The 22,163-nt window shown below is 54.1% G+C and overlaps 1 protein-coding gene across 4 annotated transcripts in view; it reads right to left on the reverse strand.

Moving 5' to 3' along the window:
* The window catches only part of Shc4 (SHC adaptor protein 4), a 117,024-nt gene extending 94,867 nt beyond the window's left edge, over positions 1-22,157 (reverse strand). Inside the window, exon 1 of one of the 4 annotated variants that reach the window (XM_033765215.1) lies at positions 16,288-17,346. In XM_033765215.1, the coding sequence (XP_033621106.1) occupies positions 16,288-16,446 (159 nt within the window). In that variant the 5' untranslated portion in view covers positions 16,447-17,346. Of the gene's footprint in view, positions 1-10,991; positions 11,083-16,287; positions 17,347-22,147 lie in introns of those variants that run through there. The other 3 variants (XM_033765217.1, XM_033765218.1, XM_033765216.1) reach the window with 3 other exon arrangements.
* Between the last annotated feature and the right edge of the window lie 6 nt (positions 22,158-22,163).

Below are 22,163 nucleotides of genomic sequence, written 5' to 3' on the forward strand. Positions count from 1 at the left end.
ACAGCCACCCAGCCAAGAGCAGAGGGAGCGGCGGGGAGTCAGGAAGGGGAGAAGGAATCAGCCTGGGAGCCCTGGAGCCGCGCTTGTGGGTGGCCAGGAAGTAATGGGCTTGCAGCGGCTGGAAACTACATTCTGGGCCCCAGAGATGCACAGATGTAGGCAGAGGCTTCGGTGAGACGGCCAGGCTGTGGTGGGAGAGAACCCTTCCAGCAGGGCTGCGTCAGGAGCCACAGCAAGCCAGCTGGGCTGGGGACAGCCCAGGGCTCCGTGCAGATGACCGGCTTCCTGTTTCGCTTTCCTTTGGAAGCTCCCAGCCTCCCTCCACTTGAAATGGTCAAGCTCCGTGGACAGATGGCAGGAGCGGGACTCAGGGATCTCCCCAGACACTTCCTGTGAAATTTCTCAGCAGTTGCTGTAGACTTAGCTTCCTCAAAACAGCTCGGGGCATTGTCTTTAAGTCCCAGGGTTATGCAAGGACCTACAGCCGATAGACTCCGCGCTCCGGACATCGGGAACAGCTTGCCAGCTGGACACTGTCAGCCAGGCCCCCATTAGCCACACCTCTCTTGAGGCCTCCGGGATTGACCCAAGAAACAGACGGGATCTCGGTTCCATCCCCATCAGCCTGTACTTCCCAGTGCCCGGGAACCACATGGAAGTAAGTGATGTCTACGGAGTTCTTTAGAGTAAACCATAAGGCTTATTTGGAGAAAGAAGCCAGATTTGGGTGTGTGCTAGAAAGCCCGTTTCAAGAAGAGTCAGAAAGAGAGCTGACTCTGAGGGGTCCTCAGATCTGCAGCTCCTCCGGCCCTTCAGTCCCCACTTCTACTGCAGACCTTAACCTGGCTCCCTGCTGAGGTGGGAGCTACAGCGAGGACCAGAAAATAACAGAAAGTCAGAGGAATCGAACCAAGAAACCAGACCGGGTAAGGACGACTCTGTCAAAATACTGAAAATCCAGGAGATACAGGAAGCTGCAGCTCTTCCCAACACAAGGCACCTGCCATCCTCTCTGCTTCTCTCTGCTCTGCAGTTCTGATCCTTCTTCACCCTTCAGGTTCCAACCTAAATGACACTGCTCAAAAGTCCCTTCAACCACCTTTATCACAGCCCCCATTTGTCGCCATGTCACGAGAGTACCAGGTTGACTTTCGGACTCGCTTGCTATTCCCTCGATTATGAGCACCCAAAGAGAAAGGCCATGACCACCACCATACCCCCAGCACCTGGCACCTGCTTGTATTCAATAAACGCTGGCTGAAAGAATGGGGACAGCATGTAGCGCCCACCTTTACCAAGCCTTTAAAATGAGCAGCATGGGGAAAAGAGGCAGAGGGAACTGAAGCTTCGAGCAGCGTCTTCACCCTGGGGGACAAATAAAGCAGGAGCACCACAGTCTGGAGCAGAGACTCGAGCACCACAGGCCAGGATGTCCTGGCTAGGACGCAGCACCCAACGCCTGCAACTTAAAGGAAGAGAGTTTTATTTCAGCTCACAGTTTGAGAGGATTCAGACCACGGTCAGTTGGCTCCAAGAGGAAATAACATGGTAGAAGGGTGCGATGGAGGAACGTGGCTCATGTTATAGCAGCCAGGAAGCAGAGAGAAGGGAAGAGCTGGGAACAAAAGTACACCCTTCCAGGTCGCGCCCCAGTGACCACCTCCAGCCAGGACCTGCTTCCTAACAGGACAGGGACTACTGAGTTCGTCCACGGATGTGTCCACTGATGGAGCATGGTGCCCCAGTCACCTTCCACACCCGGGACTGGGACACTTGAGGTCTAGACTGTAACACTACCTCTGGCGGTGTTTCTCAGCAGTTCACTCCGTATTGCTGCATCTGCTGCTCCCTCCTGGGGAGCCCGGTGACAAAGAACCTAGACGGAGGGCTGGGCAGTGAAGTGGGAAGCGGGAAACAAGGTGCCCACTTCCCGATTTCTCGGCAGCGTAGGGCTGGGGTCAGAGCCGGCCCCGGACAGTCCATTGGACGGTGGGGACTTCCGAAGGAAAGGAGGGTGTGCTGCCTCCTGAAGAGCTGGGGGACAGAGAGACAAGGGAGCCAGCTGGGACAAAGGCACCCCAAGGCTGGCGAGCTCCACGACCCATGTGAGGGGCAGTGTCAGTGTGGGAACAGCTCTCAGCACAGGGAGGAGATGGATCACCAGTGGAGGCCTTTGGTTTTCAGTGACAATGGGGTTTTCAGAGCTTTGGGGGTGCAGGTGAGAGGGTCCCCCAAGGCTTCACAGCACTAACTGCTGGCTCCAGGCTGCACCCTGGGGCCCCCTTCCCTGCTGGTCAACCTGTCTTGTCACAGTTGTCTGTCAGCAGCAGCAGCAACACGGGTGACTCCTCCAGCCACCCTCTGTCGCCCAATGCAAGGTCTGAGTTGGCTGAGACCTGGCCATGGGACGGTTCCCTGGCAACCGGAGCCATAATTATCCAGAGCCAGGAGGGGAGCTGGCCTTCCCCTGAGTACACAGCGCCTTTCCTCAGGAGCCACTGCCGCGAGGAGTGGGGAGGGCAGGGCTGAGAAGAGATCTGTCCACGTCAGCAGAGGCCCCGGGGAGGAGGGCGCCGTTCATTTGATATAAACTACAGCCAGAACAGCCCACCTTTTATTAAACTCAGGTCAGCATAAAACAAGGTCTCTGTTCATAAGGAAGCTGGGCCCAGAAGATAGAGCAGCCAGGGAAAGAGAGGACCTATCTGCTTTCACCAGGCGATTCATTGCTCTAAACTCCATTCAGTAGAAGAGGAGATGAAAGCTGATTAAAGGGATGGGCCTGACTCCGCTGCATCTATTCACTGAGTCTGAATTAGGGTTTATTCTAGAGTCTGCAGCCCCCCGCCGGGACCCTGTAGGACAAAATGAGAGTGGGGGGGGTGTCTAGCTCTGCATCCTTCCTGGATGTCACACCCTGGGGAGGCAGGGGCCACGATACTGACAGGAGACAGAAATCCGAGCTATTCTGGGGACAGCGGGTTCCCCAATTCCCGCCCTGTGGTGAGGGGAAGACACTGGAGACCTTTATTTAGAGGAGGACGGGGGGGGGGGCGGGGCTTCCCATCAGGGACCTGGCAGAGGTGACCCGACTCCCAGCCACCACCCCACATTCCCCGGGCCAGGAGATCATTTTGTCATCGGAGCTTCAGTTCCTCTGGGGAGTGGTGGACGGCCAGCTCACCTCACAAGCATTATGTTCAGTTCCCATGAAGACACGGCTGCCGCTTTCAGAGAAAAGGCACCCCAGCTGCCTGTGGGCACTGTCACCCTGACCCTGTTACCGAATAACTTCCAGTACACCACCTACGGACAAAAGGTGCATCCCTGTATCCTCAGAAAGGCTGTGTGCAGGACCTGTAAGAAAGTTAACCGTGGCTGCCTCTGGAACAGGAAGAGAGGCCGCTTCTTACTTCCTTTACACTTGGGCCGAGTGCCCGGGGCTGATAGCACCTTCCCTCTCCTAGAACACTCGGCTCCTGTGCTCGAAGTGGGGCAGATGTTTCTCCCATAGAAAGAGATGTTTCAGGACAAGTTTAAAGCAAGAACAATGCGACAGACACTGGAGGATCGTACCCAGTCAAGTGGGACACAGGGACGCCCCAAAGTGCAGGTGATGCATGTTCGAAACTGCTGTGGAGCCCGCCAAGGTGCCCAAAAGGCACTGCAGGAATTTCCTGCTGTCTTCCAACAACTTTCCGGGTTGCAGTTGAGGCAGGGGGTGGAAGGATTTTTCCTTCATAGCCTCGGGACACCTGCCTCACCCTTTTCACTTTCTACTCCTGCGTCAACTAACTCAGCCTCCACACACCTGGGAAGGTGCTGAGCTCAGCGAACCAACCACTTCCTCCCTGCTCGTCCCAGTGAAGCCTGGCTCTATAGCTACCCCTTTGGTTCTCCTCTGAGCATCTCTCCTCCTTTGGCTTCTGCAGTTTGTCTATCATCTTCCCTCTGACCAGTCCTCCTCTGAGTCCTCAGCTGGTGCCTGCCCCCACCCCACCCCGCATATCTGGGACTTTTCTTTAAACAGTGGTGACTTCTCTTCCCACCCTATGGCGGTGACTCTTGACACTGGCTCCATGTTAGAATCACGAAGGAAGCTTAAAAAAGAAGAAGAAAAGTATGATTTCCCACATTCAACTCCAGCCCACGAAATCAGCCCTTAGCGTGGATGTTTTTACACCTTGGCTGTTGCAGGGAACCAAAGGCCCACAAGGCTCGCCTCTCCAATTCAGTCCATCTAAACTAATTCTGCAGCTGCATTTCTAGTCTCAACCAACAGTATCGCTATGCACATAGTTCAACCAGAAAAGCGCGCTCGGTGCTTGCTTTCTGGTCTCGTCCAATCAGGAGCTAAGCTCATCCGTTCACTCGCCCCATGCAGTCTCATCTCTCCTCTGTCTCTGCCCTCAATCCCACTTCCTGCCCCACTTATAGCATCTAATTTCAGCACAGTCTCTCTCTCCTCCCCCCCCCATACAGTGGATGCAGATCGAATCATGCACAGTGTGTATAAATTCAGCTATGTCCACTGGACAAGCAGACACAGGGTTAGACCTTTGTGTACCCCCACCCAGCTCCCAACCCTATTCCCCCAACGAGACTTTGATCTTCACTGCCCGGAGCGGAGGGGCCTCCTGTGAACGCAAGCAGACACACCACACGCTGCCTCACTCCCGAAGGCCCAGGAGGCGGAAATGCCAGGGACTGCCCAGTGCATTCTTTACTCTATCTGGTACGCAGCCCTTGCTAAAATAAGGTCTCTGGTGTCCCCCCGTCTGGCTCTGTCCTTCCCAGTGCAGCCAGCCTGTTACAGAACAGCATATCTGTCGTGCTCTTACTCCACCCTATCCCACCCCATTTCCCACTCACACTAAAAACCCTCACAGGCTCCCCACGCTTAAGGCAGAACTTTTGAGAACTTCAGAATCACCTGAGAAATGTACAAGGCAAAATTTAAAAGCAGATCTCTGGTGCTGAGATTCTTCAGTAAGTTTGGGAAACCCCATTTTAATAAGCTCGAAGGTGTAGAATATCAGTGTCCAACAAAAGATCCAGCACTCCTAGCACCACCGGGCAGGGACTCCTGCCAGCCCCTGCTTAACTCTTCACCCTCTGCTACCACACTTGTGCTCTGATCCAAGACTGCCCTTTCCTCCGCCCCTGCCCCTTGAAGTAGCGTTCTCAGCCCTGTCCATCCAGCCCACAGCCGCACCTCTTTCTCAGCAAAGGCCAAGGCCACGCCACGAAGCCTCCCTCCTCTCCTTCCCTACCCTCAGGTCTGACTGCTCACTTCTCTGGCCCCGCCCCACACGCTGTGTGGATTCCCACAAATGTTTTGTTAAAACTTTAATTTCCCAGCTGACACTTCTTGTCCGTGCATCTCCCTTCTAAAGCAGGGATGGCATCTGTCGTGGTCACCGCATCCTCCGCGTGAGGCCTCCCACAACAGCACCCTTACAACACTAAATGAGATATGGCTTGAGGTGACTTTTGAGAAAAGAAAGGGTGCGCATGCAGAAATAATCATATTATGGGTTCAGATAACATTAGCCTCTCTTTCAAATCGATCCTCACCTAATGTAGATTTCCCAAAAGAACAATCATAAAAGCAAAAATAAAAAACAAAAACCCTCCTTGTTCAGTAATGAAGGTGCTCATCAGTGAACTAAGTCAGACAGAGACAGTAGCTAGACTGGGAAACCTGAAGCCCCCCTGTCCTCGAAAGGGTGAGGCCCAAACTGCTCATTCCCATCTCACGCTGTCGTTTGGGAAACCAGATTTCCTGATTTTTTTTTTTTTCCAGCAGAAATCAGAAATTGGACATTATTTATGAATTTTCCTAATTTTTGAAGTTTTCAAGTCATAACGAACAATATAAAAATAAAATTAAGCAAACAATTTCATTTACAATAAAATGAAAAAGAATAAAATGCCAAAGCATAACTCTAACAAAATAAATGCAAAACCTACTTTGAGAACTACAAATACTACTGAAGGAAATTTAAAAGGTGAACAAATGGAAAAAACATCCCATGTCTGTAGATCAGACAACTCAATCTTGTTGACATATTAAGGAACTGGACTAGAGACTCAGGACAAATAGTATCAAAATCCCAGATGGCTTCCTTGCAGAAACTGATAAACTGATCCTAAAAAAATCATGTGGAAATTCAAGGCGCCTAGAACAGACATCACAATCTTGGGGGGGTGGAAATAAAGTTGGGGCACTCATGTGCCTCAATTCCCAAACTTACCACCCGGCCACACAGTGGAGACAGAGTGACACATGGATCAGTGGAACAGACTCGAAGCTCCAGAAATAAAGCTCATTCTGATGCCAAAACAATTCAAAGGAAAGCAAAGACAGTCTCTTCAACAAACGGAGCTGGGGCACCTGGATATTTATAAACATAAGCGTGGAGTTGAACCTCTCTGTTGTAAGCAAAAGAAAACTCAAGATCATAGCAAGACCTAAATATAAGTTTATGAGTTTATACAACTATTATATATAAACTCATATAAAACTATAAACTCTTAAAGCAGGCACATATCATAAGGCCCTGGGGTTATGTAGTGGTTTCTTAGATGTGGGACCAAAAACACAAGCAACCGAAAGAAAAACAGATATACCGACTTCAAAAAAACTAAATACTTCTGTCTTTCAAGGAATACACTAAAATGAAAAGACCAGTCACTCACAGTGTTAGAGAAAATATTTCCGAGTGATATATCTAATAAGAGACTTACGTCTAATATGTAGAAAGAACACTTGCAACTCAAGAATAAAAAGACAAGGCTGGGGCTTTGGCTCCGTGGTTCTGCCGCCTGCCTTGCAAGGTCAAGGGCTGGGAGTTCCATCCCCAGTACCAAAAAAAAAAAAAAGAAGAAAAAGACAAATAACTCAATTTAAAATGGGCAAAGGAACAGTCCTACAAAGAAGATATATGAATGGCCCATTAGCACATGAAAAGATGCCCAAGATCAATCAGCATTAGAGAAATGCAAATCAAAGGAACAATGAGATACCACTTCACACCCTCCGCAAAAGCAAAATAGGACACATTGGAAGGCCCATACATTGCTTACAAGAGTGGAACATGGTGCGACCTCCAGGGAAAGCAGCAGGGCAGTTCTTCCAGAAGTGGAACATAATTTACCATATGACCCAGAAATACCACCCCTAGATACATATCCAAGAAAATGAAAAGTATGCACCCACCCAAGAACCTGTATTGCCATATTCAAAGCAGCATTATTCATAATATTCAAAAAGTGGAGAAGGCAGTACTGTATACCTAAAATGGACCAGCAGAAAAAAAAGGAAAAAGGAAAAAACAAACAGAGGAAGCAGGCCAGATGGCCATCACCTGGCGCGATAAGCACCCAATGGAACAGGACTTGGCAACAAAAAGAAATGAAGTAGGTACTGATATGTGCTACAGCATAAAGGAACTTCGAGAATATTAATCTGAGTGACAGAAGGCAGTTGCAGAAGACCACATATTGTATTATTTCATCTACATAAAACAGGCAGAATAGACAAATCTGTAATCACAGAAAATGGTTTCCATTTGACCCAGCTATTCCCCATCTAGGCATCTTCCTGAAAGAGTTAAAAGACACCACATTACAATGATACACGCATGACTATGTTTCCATCACATTATAAAGAAACGTGTAGCAGCATAACTCATAATAGCTGAATCTTGGAAGCGGCCTATGTTGCATCCACAGATGAGGGGATTTAAAAAATGTGGTATTCATACACAACGGAGCACTACTGTGCCACGAAGGATAATTTTGAGTCATTTGTAGGAAGATGGACGTACACTGGGATCACAATGTTAAGTGAAATAAATCAGGCACACTTTAAATATCACGCGATTTCTCTTATATGAGAAACCCAAAATATAAATATAGAAATAGAAAGGGACAGAGCAATCTTTTGCAAAAGGCAAGGGGACCGAGAGATGGAGGGAGGGGAGAAGAATCGGATGAGAGAGAAAGATGTGTTTTGTCCAGGCGCCAACTCCCTGGGATGGAAGTCATCGGCGGTGCCGAGCTTGTTTGTTCCGACACCAGGCCACGGGCCTCACAAGGCAGGGGGTTGTGTCTTAGTCACCCGGACGCCTGGCACCTCTTACAGTGCAGTAAATGATTTATCGGAATGAATCTGCCAAGAATGGTGTTCAGGAAGTCTCAAAATAGCCTGAGCTGTAACTGGGCCGCCTGCCGTAACAAGCTCCTAATTCTTAAAGGGACTCTTTGTCACGGTTACAGGAACCCTGGGCCTCTCCACCAAAGCATCCTGGAGTCGGGTTAGAGTTGGAATATGGGTCTCGTGAGAAGGGAATAGAAATGCTTTCCCTTTCAGAGCAACACGCATCCAATGGAAACCCAGGTGGGCGGGCAGGCGGGTGGGCGATAGGCTCTCTCCAGGGCTCTGGCCCAGGCCAAGGCTGGCACCAGACCCCGCACCCCGCCAGTCCCACGGTGGAGGGACAGTCCGCAGGACTTCACTTGCTACCTCCCAGGAAGCCACAGCTGGGGACACCCTCAGTGTGGCCTCCCACAGGGTGCAGAGCGGACTAAGGAGACAGTGGGCAGCCTTGGGCTCCACAGATAACAGCTAGAGTCACAGGGACCACGTCAGTCTCGAGCACTTGGGGGCCTCTCACTGGCAAATGGCGAGTGGAAACCTTGTGATTCATCCGAGAAAGGTGCCGGACCCTGGGGGCGAGGAAAGTATGCAGCCATCTGCACCTCCAGGCGGCACAGGGTCTCGTGCCAAGAGGCCCACGCCCATGGACAAAGCCCCGCCACGGTGGGACAGCGCTGAGCTGACCCGACCCAGTCCATCCCTGCCTACCGAAGTCCTCCCGGAGGCCACCGCAGCCAGGCGTTCTGGGCTGGGCTGCCCTTGGGCCCCACACTGGCTCTTCCTCACCGAACGCCATCATGGGCACTGTCGATCCTCATTTGATCTTCACTGTGACGGGGGCCAGGATCCGAAGAGGCGGACGATCCCTTCACAGGCGCAGAATCTGAAGAGCTGCAAGGCTGGGCGTGGAGAACTCAGATGATGAATGTTCCGGCTGCTCTCGTCCCTGCCGCCTCCCGCTCAGAAAGTCATCATACAGGGGAGACCCGAGCCCTGCGTCCACAGAACGAGGCGATGCAGTTCTCAGCAGGCATCGCGGACCGCGGGTCCCAGGGTCCAGGACTCAGGCGGAAGACTTCGCTTCGAAGTGTCCACGGACCGCACTGGGCAGAGTCCCGGGAGGTGTTCTACATGACTTCCGGGTCCTGCAGATTTCTGGATGAAACACCCCGTGCTGTGCCTCTCCTCCACTTGCCCATCACCACCCTCCGGTGGGTAGAATGGAAACAGCAGGAATCACTGAGCCCTGATCCGGAGATCCTGAGGGCTGGGGAGCCAGCGTGAGGGCCAGGAAGGCCAGGCTCTGGTCCCGGAGCGCTCCTTCCTCTGGACCCTTTGCTCTCGTCCACGCTTATTTTCTACTCCCTCCATCCCTCCTCTGGTGCATGTGGGAGCCACCGGGCCACTCCTCGCACTTCCTGCACACCCAGCCCTCAGGCCCCTGGACCTGGCGGAGGCTCCACACCTGGTCCTCAGCGTCCATGCCTCCCTCTGGCCATCAGGAAGCTGCTGAGCAACAGTGACAAAGCAGAGCCCACGGCACCGTGCCGTGGACATGTGGGGCCTGGCCTGTCTGTCCCGACTCAAGCGGTGACTATGACAGGGGCGGAGGAGACAGCAGAGTCAGGAGGGTGTCCTCAGACGGTCAGGTGGGGCTGGGTTTGAATCTCACACTTGAAGCTCAGGTGAATAACTCACTCTTCGAGCCTCCAACTCCTTGGCTGAGACAGAGGCGATGGCTTAATGGATTACTGTGCAGCTTCGGTCGGTTTCTCCCGCCTTCGTTTGGGGAGCTGATGCATAAGCTCAGGAGAGGGGACCTTGACCAAGAACCACTGGATAGAAGGGACGCCCAGGGGCCGTGGGGCGGCAGCAGGGCCCAGGCGGGCCTTGAAATCAGGAAAGCTCTGTCAGGAACGGGCAGGCCCGGAGAGGCCGGAAGACCGACTCCTAGCAATGGTTATGGCTCACACAAGCAGGCGAAAACAAGGCTGCTCCCCACAGCCCAGGGCACCCATGGGCCTGACGCCCAGAGATGCAGCCAGAGCATCAGCAGGGAACCGCTTTAACGGCCCCACCACTCTGCCCACACAGTCCATGGAGGCCGCAAGCCAGCCCCATCCACCTTCACGTTCCCAGAGCCCAGCACACCACGTGGCACACGGCAGGCCCTCAGTCGACGCCCGCTGAGGGTCCGAGGGTCAGAGCCAAATGCCAGGCAACCCGAGCTGAAGGTGTTTGGAATTGATCATGTTAAAGTATACTGTGACGCCGCCATCACAGGCTGCATTCTCCTGGTGCTTCTTGGCTCCTAAAATGACCTCATGCTCTTATCTTTAGTTTCCCTCTCCCCAAGGCCACAGCAAGACAGAGAAGTTGAAACCTGTTTCTGCAGGGCTGGACCCATACAGGGCAACCTGGCCCGTGATGGGTTAAAGGTAGCCCACTCGGCATGAATAATCAATAGCCCAGCCCAAAACTGATAAAAGGACCTTCCTTTCTTTGTTCTTCTCTTTTTCCTCCTCCTCTCTTTCTCTGTCTGTCTCTCTCTCTGCTCTCTCTCTCTCTCTCTCTCTCTGCTCGTCTCTGCTCTCTCCCTCTACTCCCACCCCTTGAATAAGATCTCCTGTCGGACCTCTCGGTGTGTGTGGCCCAGTTGTTGAGCGTTGCTGTTCCCTTTCAGAAGGTCTACACCAATTTCTCCTCATTTTTCCTTGAGTTTCTGAGCGGTACTTCCCCCATCCCGCTTCCCAGACCCAAATAAACACAAGCTAAAAATATAGCTCCGGTCATGAATCATGAATGAGACAGAAAAGCAGTGACTCACAAGTTAATCTGCTTCCCAGGAGCGACTTGCTGGATGGATGTGCTGTGCTCTGAAAGTTTTGGCAGAAAGCCAGCACCCTTGCTGAACAGATAGGGCAGCTCCGAGGCTGCCTCTGGGGCCATCAGTTAGTCCAAGGCTCCCGGGCAGAGGAGCACAGGGCAGCACCTGGGGCAGCAGAGAGACGGGGCAGTGATGCTGCTGAGGGTGCTCTCACCGTGCCCGAGAGAGAGCCGGAGCCCGGCCACCGTCGCAGTGGCTCCCTGTGTCCGCCCTCCTGTGCGCTGTGACCGCCATTCGCTTCTTGCTGTGGCCCAAGCGTTGCCGCAGCTTAGTGAATCGCTCCCATGACCTCGCGAATGACCGGGATGATTACGTTTTGTCTTCCTATCAGTAAAGCTGGGGACGGAATCCAACGTTAACGGAGGCAGTAAGGTCTCTCCTGAGAACCCGGGATCCACTTAAAACGGGATGTCTTTTGTTTGCTGTGACCCTGCTTCTCCATTCTGAAGGCCTCAAAGATTAAAGAAGTATCCCACTGCCCCCACTCGCACAAGTCCGACTCCGCCTTGGGTTCCTTGAACCTGGAAGAGTTGATCATATTAAACACTGCAGGAAGTTGTTCACCCCCAAAGGGGGCGCCAGCAAATACTTCCACAAAGAGGACAGGTGTCAGCAGCCCCGCCAAACTCCCCCCTTTCCGATACTCAGAAGTGTCTGCACCCTACCCCCTTTAGAGATTCGAAACCCCTTGAATTTCACTGCTGCCCCTGGTTACCAAATTGAACCCCGCTTTCAGCAAGCAATCTGAAATCTTGACTAGCCATATATATATAATTAAGTTACACATGAAAACTGTGGCTGCCATTTAAGTAAGCTTTCTTGAAAAAAGCCAAAACATTGGCTGGGTCAAATCAAACATGATGTCCTTGTAGAAGTTCAGTACTGTGGAAAATTCAACCATCCCAGCCCTCTAGGACTCTACCTGCCCGGTGTGTGATCTGGAGGCCATGGGGGCCAAAGACCCTCCTTCGCCCCATGAATTCTAACTCCAGATAACACAGCCAAGCTTAAGGGGCCCTGAGATGGTCCGTTCCAACTCCTCTGGGGGCCATAGACAAAAGGTCAAGCGGTATCACTCAGCATTTAAAGAGTAGACAAAGAAGAGTCCACAGAAGTCACAAAAGCCAGAAATGAAGTACAGTTGTGGAAGACAGAGGGGCACAGAACGGTAGGCGTCACAGAGACCCAAGCCTCTTAGGCGGAGGCTGCTAGCAGAGGCCTGGAAAAGATCCACTGGCACCTGGTAACTGCTGGCTCGAACCGCTGGCTCACGGGAGTTGAGGAGTAAAAGCAGCTGCCAGGTGGGAAAGAACTCCATCTGAGTGAGGAAGCCAGCCAGGGAGCACGGCGCCTTGGTTTTGGTGTTTTGAATTCAAGACTTTAGCAAAAGAGGAAAGAGAAGTTGAGGACGGGTGGGAGTTTAAGGAAGGAACAGACCAAGCAGGCTGGCGTGCGGAACAGTGAGGTGAGCAGAGCGAGGGCATCCTGGGAGGCGGCGCGGGCCTCCCATGACACTGCAAGGACTGAGCGATGTTCCACGCACACCCTCTCCATCCATCTGTCCACCCGTGAACTCTTCAGCTGTGCCTGTGTTCTGGCTCCTCGGATAATGCTGCAGTGAGCACAGGGCTGCAGGTACCGCCGAGAGGCCAATTTCATTTCCTTTGGGTTATCCGGAAGAAAGACTACTAGGGTGTATAGCAGCCCAGTTTTTGTTTGTTTTGGTACAGAGGACTGAGCCAGGGCCTTGCCCATTTAGGCAAGTCCCCACCAATGAATGCCTCTCGTCACTCTATCTCCTGAGGCAGGGTCCCCTGAAGTTGCCCAGGCTGGTCTTGAACTTGTGGTCCTTCGGCCTCAGCCTCCAAAGAAGCTGAAGTTACAAATGTGCGCCATCCTTAGGCTGACTTGCTCTAATTTTGGAAGAACCTCTACCCCGCTCTCCGTTGTGCTTGTGCCAAGTCACCCTCCCTCTCCACACTCCAGCTAAACTGCTGCCTCTCTGTCCTGGCTGCCCTACAGGCGCGGGTGTGTCTCGCAGGGCTCTGCTTTGCACTCTCCTCCTTGATGGCGTTGAGGTTCGTATGCCAGGGCCATTGGTGCGTCTTCTTCACTCATCATTTTCAACACTGTCCGCCTGCAAGTGCGCAGAGGCCCAGGGACGGCTGTGGCCCTGTGTGCCGTGTCCAGCCCGCCTGGTGACTCGCCTTTACCCCTGGCCGTCCTAACCCAGGAGCTCCGAGGGGACAAAGCTAGAGGCTGGGGCTTCCCTGCCTGTTTATAGATTCTCTGAAATGCCCCACTGAAAAAACACCATTTCCGGCCACCTTTGATGCCAGGAGCACCACAAGACTGAAGAGGACATCAACTGGGACGGCCCTGTGGGAGCCCAGGCAGCCAGGCAGGGAGCCCTTCCGGCTTCCCGCTTCCCGCTCCTGCTTCCTGCCTCTGGTCCCCGCTTCCCCCTCCTACTTCCTGTTCCTGCTTCCGGTTCCTGCTTCCCCTTCCCCACTTCCTGCTGCCAGATGCCTGGGTAACGACCATGCTGCTTGTGCTCCCCAGAGTAAGCAAGAGAACCAAGCCATTGCCAAGGGCCAGGCCAACAGAAGCCTGGGCCCGGGAGGGCCGCACACCCCACTGCACCCGCACAGGGACCTCTTTCTCCAGGCAGAAGCGCTCAACAGCACTCTTTGGGCTGCAGTTGTGTGCACTTGCTTGAGACCTAATTCAAGCGCCTGCAGATGGAAGAAAGTCCAGGCTCCTTCGCCGCCCCTTCCTGCCAGAGGAAAGCAGGGTAGAAATCACAGCAGCTCTCGGACAGACTCCTCACACGCCAGGGTTCCACGCCCTCTGCTCCGCGGTGGGTGGACAGAACGACTCAGTCCACACACACAGTGGAGGTGAAAGGAGCCGGCACAGACACTCAGGCAAAGCCACGCAGAGAACACCAAGCCGGAAAGGGGTAGGGGTGGCAACAGCCTGCCAGAGGGCGGACCCGGCCTCCAAAGCAGACAATGGTGCTGCGTGCACCACTTTGTGAATACAATAAAACCACCAAGTGCAAGGCACAGTGGAGCACACCTGAAATCCCAGCACTTGGGAGGCTGAGGCGGGAGGATCCCCAGAAGGTTGAGGGCAGCCAGGCTACGTAGTGAAACCCTGCCTCAAAAAAAACAAACAAATAAAAAAAACAAATAGATAAATAAACTGCTCGATTGTATACTAAAGGGTAAATTTTATGGTAGGGAAATTACATCTTGAGAAGACTGTTATAAAGACATAGACCATAGATGTAGAAAAACATGTTTTCGATCAGCATCCACTACCTGTGACGAGAAAGAAGCACATCAGCTTTCCCCACAGAGGTTCCTGAGTGTGTGTAGAGACCGAGCAGCTCTACAGGGAGGAGCAGGCACCTGCACTGCTCCTGCTGTCCTGTCCCTCCCCCCTCCGTAGGCAGGAGGACGCTTCCGTTTTCCGAGGGAGGTCTGGAAACGTGTGACACGCTCTGGCCCAGTGCCCCTCTCCCCTGCACGTGGACATTCCCAGAATGCGGCTCCTCATCCCGCTCCCTTATCCTCTGTTTTGCTCACAGAATGGTCTGTTCTGAACGTTTCCTCCCCAAAACGTCCCTGTCCCCAGACGGGGCCCGGCGGCAGGACACTTGAAGTCTCAGCCTTTTACTATTTCTTCCCAAAACTTTGCAACTTCTTGTCGTTTGCATAAGAGATAAGTGACGTAAGACTGGGTGTTGGAACAGGCTCTCTTTGTTTTCGAGGTGACGGCTCCCTCGCTTCCACGCGGGCGGACGTATCTCCAAACCTCACCTCTGCAACGGCTGGAGGGGCTGGGCAGAGTCCAGCGCCAGGTGATCGGGGACGGGCGCTCCTGTGAGCTCCCCACGGTGCCGTGCCAGGGGGCTGGGGCCCTGGAGCATTCTCACCAGGCATTAGCTCCAGCGTCGTGTACTTTTGAGATGTTTTATTTGCAGATCAAAAATTCCTTCCCAGTCTCCTCATTGGGTCAGAACACATGTCCTGAAGGCCATGTCAGAAAGGAGAGAGGCACCGGTCAGATGGGCCTCTGTCCCCCACATGTGCCGGCTCCCTGGGCTCCTTGCTGCCCAAGTGCTGCGGGTGTTCACGGCCTGATCCACCCGCGAGAAAACTCAGAGTGAAGAACAGCAACACCGGGTGGCCCTCACCGACCCACAGGGATGTGTGTGCAAAGGCAGATGTGAAAACACAAACGCACTGCTAATGGTGTGGATCCCCCGAGAAGAGATGTTTCACTTTCTACCTTCCATACTGTTTGAATTTTCCCCCAAATTGGCTTGTATTGTCTTTGACATTTCAGAGAATGCAACAGTGAAAAAAATGAGTGTGGACAAAAAGACCTAGAAAAGGACCAGCACAGTGGTGCATTGTGTATAAACCCAGCACTCTGGGAGGCTGAGGCAGGAGGATTCTGAAGTTTGAGCCCAAGCTAGGCAACTTAACAACTTAGCAAGACCATGCTTCTTAATAAAACAATTAAAAAGGGGTTTGGGATATAGCCCTGGGTTCAATCCTCAGTACCACTATTTTTAAAAAGGAAAGAAAAGAAAATGAAGAGAAAAAGAAGAGAAAGTTCTGTTTGTCCTCCCTTACTCTCGACCCGATGCTTCCATTTAAAGAAAAAAAAATGACAAAACAGCCTCATTTTTAGCAGGAGACTAGAAGCCTTTGAGATCCTAAGAGGACAGAATAAACAAGAGCTAAACCATATCCATTTTGTCAGGCACAGTATTTTGGTTTTTGGCAAATAGATATGTAAAGCCGAAAACTGGCTTGTCGGTTGGTTGGCCTGGATTTTGTTTTTTCAGCCAGAGTCTCACTATATAGTTCAGGTTGGCCTTGACCTCAGTAGGTAGCCCAGGCTGGCCTGGACCTCACGGCAATCCTCCTGCCTCAGCCTCCTGAGTGCACACCCAGTTGCTTTTGCTAGATCGTATATCTATCTAATGGTTAAAAGTCACCACACCTGAGAAAGGTGTGTATTTTCTCCAATGACAGAGACTATTGAGAACAAGTTACATCTTGTTCAGCAGTCACTATTCAGACGTGGTCAGAGTGTACAGAACACTGTGGAGATGCACAGAGCTTTCGCAGGTTACTATTAAGAGGAATAAAAAGACACATTTTCCCTTAGGCTTCAGTGGTTAAAACATTAAGCACGGACGGAATTCCTGACTCACTGAGTTTCTGGCTTTCTTCCAAATGGGAAAGGCCGGGTGAGCTTCTAAATCCAGCTTTCTCCTCAGAGATCCACCACTGGCCACCAGTCTGGCTCCACCTCTGACCTTGCAGTGGATTCTGCCGGGCAGCAATGTGGGAGCACATTTATAGGCGCCCATTTCATGCCCGGTTATGCATACACGTAGCGTTTGTATTTTCCTTCCACAGCCAGTCTTGGCTGTATCACAGAAGAGCTTTTCTCCTAGAGGATATTAAGAAACACTCCACCTTTGTTATTCTCAGAAACCTCCACTGCCACGTGGAGACGGTGGGTCCCGGGCTCGGTCGGTGCGGCCCACGTTCCTCCCCACCACAGCTGCCTGCCGGTCACCGCCTCCAGCTCCGGGCCTGCTGTCCGGCTGTCTGAGGGGACCTCTCCGTCCCTCAGGGCCGCTCCGCACTGCCTCTGCTTGCAGCCAGCCCTCCGGCTGGTATCTCCCCACCCCACCCTGGGCGGACACCTTCAAGCCTCGCCGCGGCTCGCGTTCTACCCCTTCTCCCTGTGTCCTCCCGTGGAGCTCTTCTCGGGTGCTTCTGGACCTGGGTCCCGACACAGGCACTCCTCACCGTGCCCTCTGCTGAGCCGGAGGCCTCCTGAGGGGAGGGAGGACCATGCTGGCCTGGCTGCAGCTAGGCATCCGCCGCAGGCTCTGCAGGACCAGGAGCGCAGGGAAATCAGGCCTTTCTCTTGCGGTGTCCCCACCTGTGCCGGCCCATTCCCTGACGGGAAGCTTCCACCTGGCCTTTGGGGACCCCTCAAGGACTCCAGGAGGCTCCTCTGGACCACCCGGTGCCCTCACCACACCCCACGCGGGCTGCGGATGCCACCCCGCCTCCTGCACTGGACCCAACTGTGCCCCCCTTGTTTCCAGGGAGCACTGCAGCTCCCCTGTGTGGTCCCGGAAACCCGGCTCAGTCAGAAATGCTGCGGGCTGTGGAGGCCAGCGCTGCCGGAGAGGACCGGGGCCAGGACAAGGCCGCACCCTAACCTGAATCTAGCACAATTTCTCCGGGAAATGTCATGGTTCCAAAGAGCTGACGGTGACACTCACTTTCAGCCCACACATGACAGACAGCCTGCACTAGCCCCATCCATCCACATGACTTGGCAACGCTGTTCAGGATGGGGAGGTCCCCTCCTGGGTGTCACCCAGCCTGGACTCTCTGTCCCTTTGCATAAAGGACAAAAGTCCAGTGTCTGCACAGACAAAGCAGCTGGGGTGCAGGGAGCAGCTGGGCCCCCTGAGCTGAGGGTCACAAGGTCAAATGGGGACAGGATAGTCGTGTGGAGGACTGGGCTGGCACGGCCTTAGAACAATCAGAAGTTGGGGTGAGAAGGAGCCACAGCGGGGAAACGGCCCCCCCAGGGCCCCGAAGATGAGTGAACCCGGGTGGGTTCAGCCCATGCCCACTGCACAGGCCAGGCCCAGCTCACAACCGCACCACCCACAGGGCCTCCAGCGGTGAAGCTGGGGTGTCGGTAGGAGTGACAGGTCACGGGGAGGGCTCAGTGCAGTACCGTGGGCCCCTCAGGAGCGTCCCCTATCCCGTCTCTCCCTGTGGCCTCGCGCTCTCTGCAAGGCCCCGTCCACCAGGATCCACCCAGGGGCTTCCAGGGCTGGGACTCCGGCCTCCACACTGGTGAGCCAAACAAACTCCTCTCGCCTCAGTTGAGGGACTTAATTCTTTCCTTGATTTTGGTCCCAAACTAAACTGGACAAGAGCTGAACCGAATTTCCCCATCAGGTCGCTGTTGAACCTAACCACTGACTTAGATCCGGTTCTCGTCCACCTTGGTCTGCACCGGAATCACGGAAAGAAATAAGTTATTGAACCGAGGCACCAGCGTTTTACTCAGCATCCAGTATTTTGTGATAGCAATGGAAAGCAGACGGCTGCAGGCTCCTTGCTGCTCTTCCACTCTTACCTTCCCTGAACTATCTCAAGGCAGTTTTCCTACTAGTAGGAAGTTTTCGTTTTGATGTTTCAAAAGTGCACACACAGCTTTTTAACCAGAGACCCCTGGACCAGCACACTGAGTGCGGACAACGAGGAAAGCCGAGCAAGATGGGGTAGGAGACACAGTGCTACCACTGTGGGGTTCAGGAACAGTTACCCCACTTCTCAGAGCCCCGGATTCCTCAACTGCAACATGAAGGGTTTGAAGTCGCTGTTCTGTAAGAGCCTTTCTTTGGCTCTCGCATCCCCGGGAATAAAAGTTGGAAGAGAATGACAGGTGTGGTGATGTACAGGGCAGGAGGGTCGCCGCGAGTTCAAGGCCAGCCTGACATCATGGCCAGACCCCGTCTAGGAAAACAGCGAGAAACAGCGACGCAGAGACAGAAGACAGAGAGAGAGACAGAGATGGAGAGCAAAGAACATCAGACCTGTTTCAGACCTCGGGTTTCCCTAAACTCTGGCAAAACCCATTCACGGGCTCTCCCGGAAGGAAATGGAGAAGGAAACTCTAACACTGTCAAGCCAGGTTGTCAGGTTTATCTGAAAGAACCCCCACCGCACACACACACACACACACACACACACACACACACACACACGCTTCCCTCTCAATTGGCCATAACTTAGAAAAGAAGCCGAAAGCCACTGCCCCTGGCTACAGACGTCTGAGCCACACCACCAGCCTGGCCGGCTTCACTGTGTGCACATCCAGGGGGAGCCCCGCATCCCCAGGCGTCCTCTGTGGACAGCAGACCCAGCAGGCCGTGCGGGAAGCGCCTCTTATCTCTGCACGTCTCTGTGGAGAACAGGACGGTGAGCTTGGAGCCTCGGCCTCCCTCCTATGTCCGCCCCGGGACCCCACTTGGATCTACTGCACACCCCGACTGCTCCTCCCGCGCCTCCCACATGCCATCCCCCCCCAGGTGCCTTACAAGGTCCTTCCTGCCTTCACAGTGCAACTGGTAAGGGCCTGGAAATCCTCCTTCCTGTCCTTATGAGCCGTGATCAAAGATACAGTGACTGCTGCTGCCAACGCCATCCGACCGGAAGGCGGGCACGGAACATCACTCTCTCCTCATGCACCTCATTCTCCGGGAGCCGTGCAACTTCCGGCTCTTCCCTGGGGGGTCAAGACGAGCATGAAAGGAAAATGTTTTGAATCGATCAGGACATTAAGGCAACTACAGCAGCACAACTACAGACCCTCAGGAAAGAGAACTCCAGAGCACTCCAGAGAGTGGCAAGGACCCTGGGATGAGTGTGTTTTAAGCAACAGGGGGGATTTTGAAAGGGGTTCATAGTCATGTGTCTGTTACTGTAACCCATTTTGTCAAACTTTCAACATTTACCATATTTTTAGAACACACCACACAGTCCCCAGGTGGAAATGAAAATCACCATCTGGTACCGTTTAGTGGACTTCACCACCTCTCTACTTTCCCGGACCAGGACCGCCATCCCATGCCTGGCTTGGCATCTCTGAGAGAATGGTTTTCTGGGTCACCTTCCCGACAGACCCTCAGGGGGCTCAAACCCTGAGCTTCAGTGAAAGCTCCCCAAACGTAAGTGCTAAGATTTGTGCAGTGCTCTCAACAGTGTCATGGGTCCCACATCACAAGGCCAAAAGGAGAGCCACTTTTAGAAAGGCTACCTAACCCCAGAATCCAGCTTGCAGAGAAAAGATGTAACCCAACAAAACGAGGAGCCGCTGTGCCGGTGTCAATGGGTCCCCGGGAGTAGAGCCATCGGTCTCCCCGGGCCGCTGCTCACGGGGCTTTAGCTGTGTCCAGGGCACCCGGCACCACGGGAAAGAGCGTACCGGTGCGTTCCTTCCACTCGCCAGGAGGGAGCCCCGCACTGGGACAGGGTCAGCCCTGGTCCGGTTTATTCACCCACGCCTAGTGTTCGGAACAGAACAATCCACGCCGCGCAGGGAGGGGACCAGTCCCCAGATGTGGGCCAGGAGGAACAGGGGCCACTTGTGCCTGCAAAGTCTGTCCACCATGAAGACGACCGCTCTGCTCTCTGGGATCTGAGTCGTCCTCCCTGCGGAGCAAGCGCTGATGAAATCTTCCTGTGTGCTTTTCCCACAGATGCAAGCAGTTGGTGCGGTACTTCCTTCCTGTCCATTAACAGTTTGCATCTTATTTCTTAAAAGTTGGTTCACATCTCAAAAGATCGGTGAGGGACAGAGTGCAGGCCAGGACAGGAGCCGAGACGAAGAGCACCAAAGGGGCAACAGGAGACCGGGCTCTGGCTCTGCCCCTGCACCCACCCACACGTGCAGCCTCACAGAATGACACACTGCATAGGACACCCTGACAGCTGCGACCCCTCGCACCGTCACTTAGGAGTCTGCTGTCATTGAGGAAGTGAGCTCTTCCACGAAGCTGGACTTGTGGAGAGGTGTTTCAGCCGCACGTCCCCGGCTGCTGGGTCACACCTCAGTTGCCTTCGTCACCAAAGGCCAGCCCGTGTCCTCATGAGAAGCCCAACATGCCAGCGAGGACACTTCCGGGGGAGCGGAGTCAGGGGGATTTCCTCCCTGGCTGAGCAGGGTACAGGAGTTTGGCTGTGGGGAGGCGCTGAGGTACAGAGGGGAGGCCGGGGAGATGGAGAATAGAAGTCACGTGTTTCCCACGAGGGCCTGGGCCCCCTGCAGCTGGACGGTGAGAAGAGCCCAGGGGCCACTGGAGCGCCCCTCCACCCCCACTAGGCCTCGGAGAGAGCCAGCTCTGCACCCGAGGGGCACTTCCTGTGGCATCTGCTTCCCACTGTGGGCTGCAGCTGAGCTGCCCGCCTGAGCAGGCCTCCTGCCCCTCCGCCTTCGCACACAGACACACGTCCAACGCACGGCTTCATTATCCAACACGGGCTTCGTCATTCCCTGGTGTCACTCCCATCTTTCCAAGCCTGAAATCTAGAAGTTACTCTGCACTCTTCGCAGCCTTCCATCTGTCCTCACCCACAACCTCCAACAGGAACAGCCTGCAGCTTTCTCTCCGGCCCCTGGATCTCTCAGTTTTCCCTGCCAGGTCAAATCAGCCAACACATTGAGCTTTTCTGAATGACTTCCTTCGGGTATGGTCGGCTGCAGGCCCGGGCAGGCTCTCGGGCACCCCCAGAGGTCTCAGCCTCTGCATGGGGCCCTGGAGAACCCTGTCCTCCCTTCCTGAGCCACCTTAACTCAGCCCCTACTCCTGCCCGGGAATCCCCTCCTCTTTCTGCCACCCAGACCCAAAGTTCCTAGTTTCTACTCCCTGCACCTTCTGCTCCAGATCACCGCTGCCCTCCCCTCTCCTGAACCCCAACAAACCTCAACTGCCAAGCACTGTTCTCCTACCAGCACTCCACCTGCCTTTGCTGAGGTCCGCTCTACAAGGGCAGGGGCCTTGGGCTGGGCGGGGCGCGAGGCCTCTGAGGACCTGTATGTTGCAGGGAGCGGTGGCCAAGGCCTGCTTGCTGCGGTGTAGAAAACAAAGGAGTAAATACGCACGCACACGGAAGACTGAGACCGCTCCTGGAAGGAACTTAGAGCCCTGTGCTGAGAAGTGTGAAATGCTCGCTCGGTTCGAAGCATTAAGACAAGAGGAAGTCTCTTTCCCGCCCCTGCTCCTGTAGCACGGGAGTCTGCTGTATTCACCGGAGACACAGCAGCCGGCCTGACTGACCCGGGCTCGGTGGCCAAGCACACGAGAGACGCCCACTCCGGGCCAGTGCCAGGCCCCAGGGGACAGGACGTCGGATTCTGCCGCCCCGTCCAAGTCACCCCCGCATGGCAGCCCAGGCCCCTGTCCCCAAGCATCGCTGGCTGCAGAAAGGACGCCCCGCACGCTCCCCTCTGGCCCGCTCCGGACTCACCCGAACGCGGTAGCTC

This window comes from Fukomys damarensis, unplaced genomic scaffold (genome assembly GCF_012274545.1).
Source record: "Fukomys damarensis isolate Sample0158 unplaced genomic scaffold, DMR_v1.0_HiC HiC_scaffold_17, whole genome shotgun sequence".
Taxonomy (NCBI): domain Eukaryota; kingdom Metazoa; phylum Chordata; class Mammalia; order Rodentia; family Bathyergidae; genus Fukomys; species Fukomys damarensis.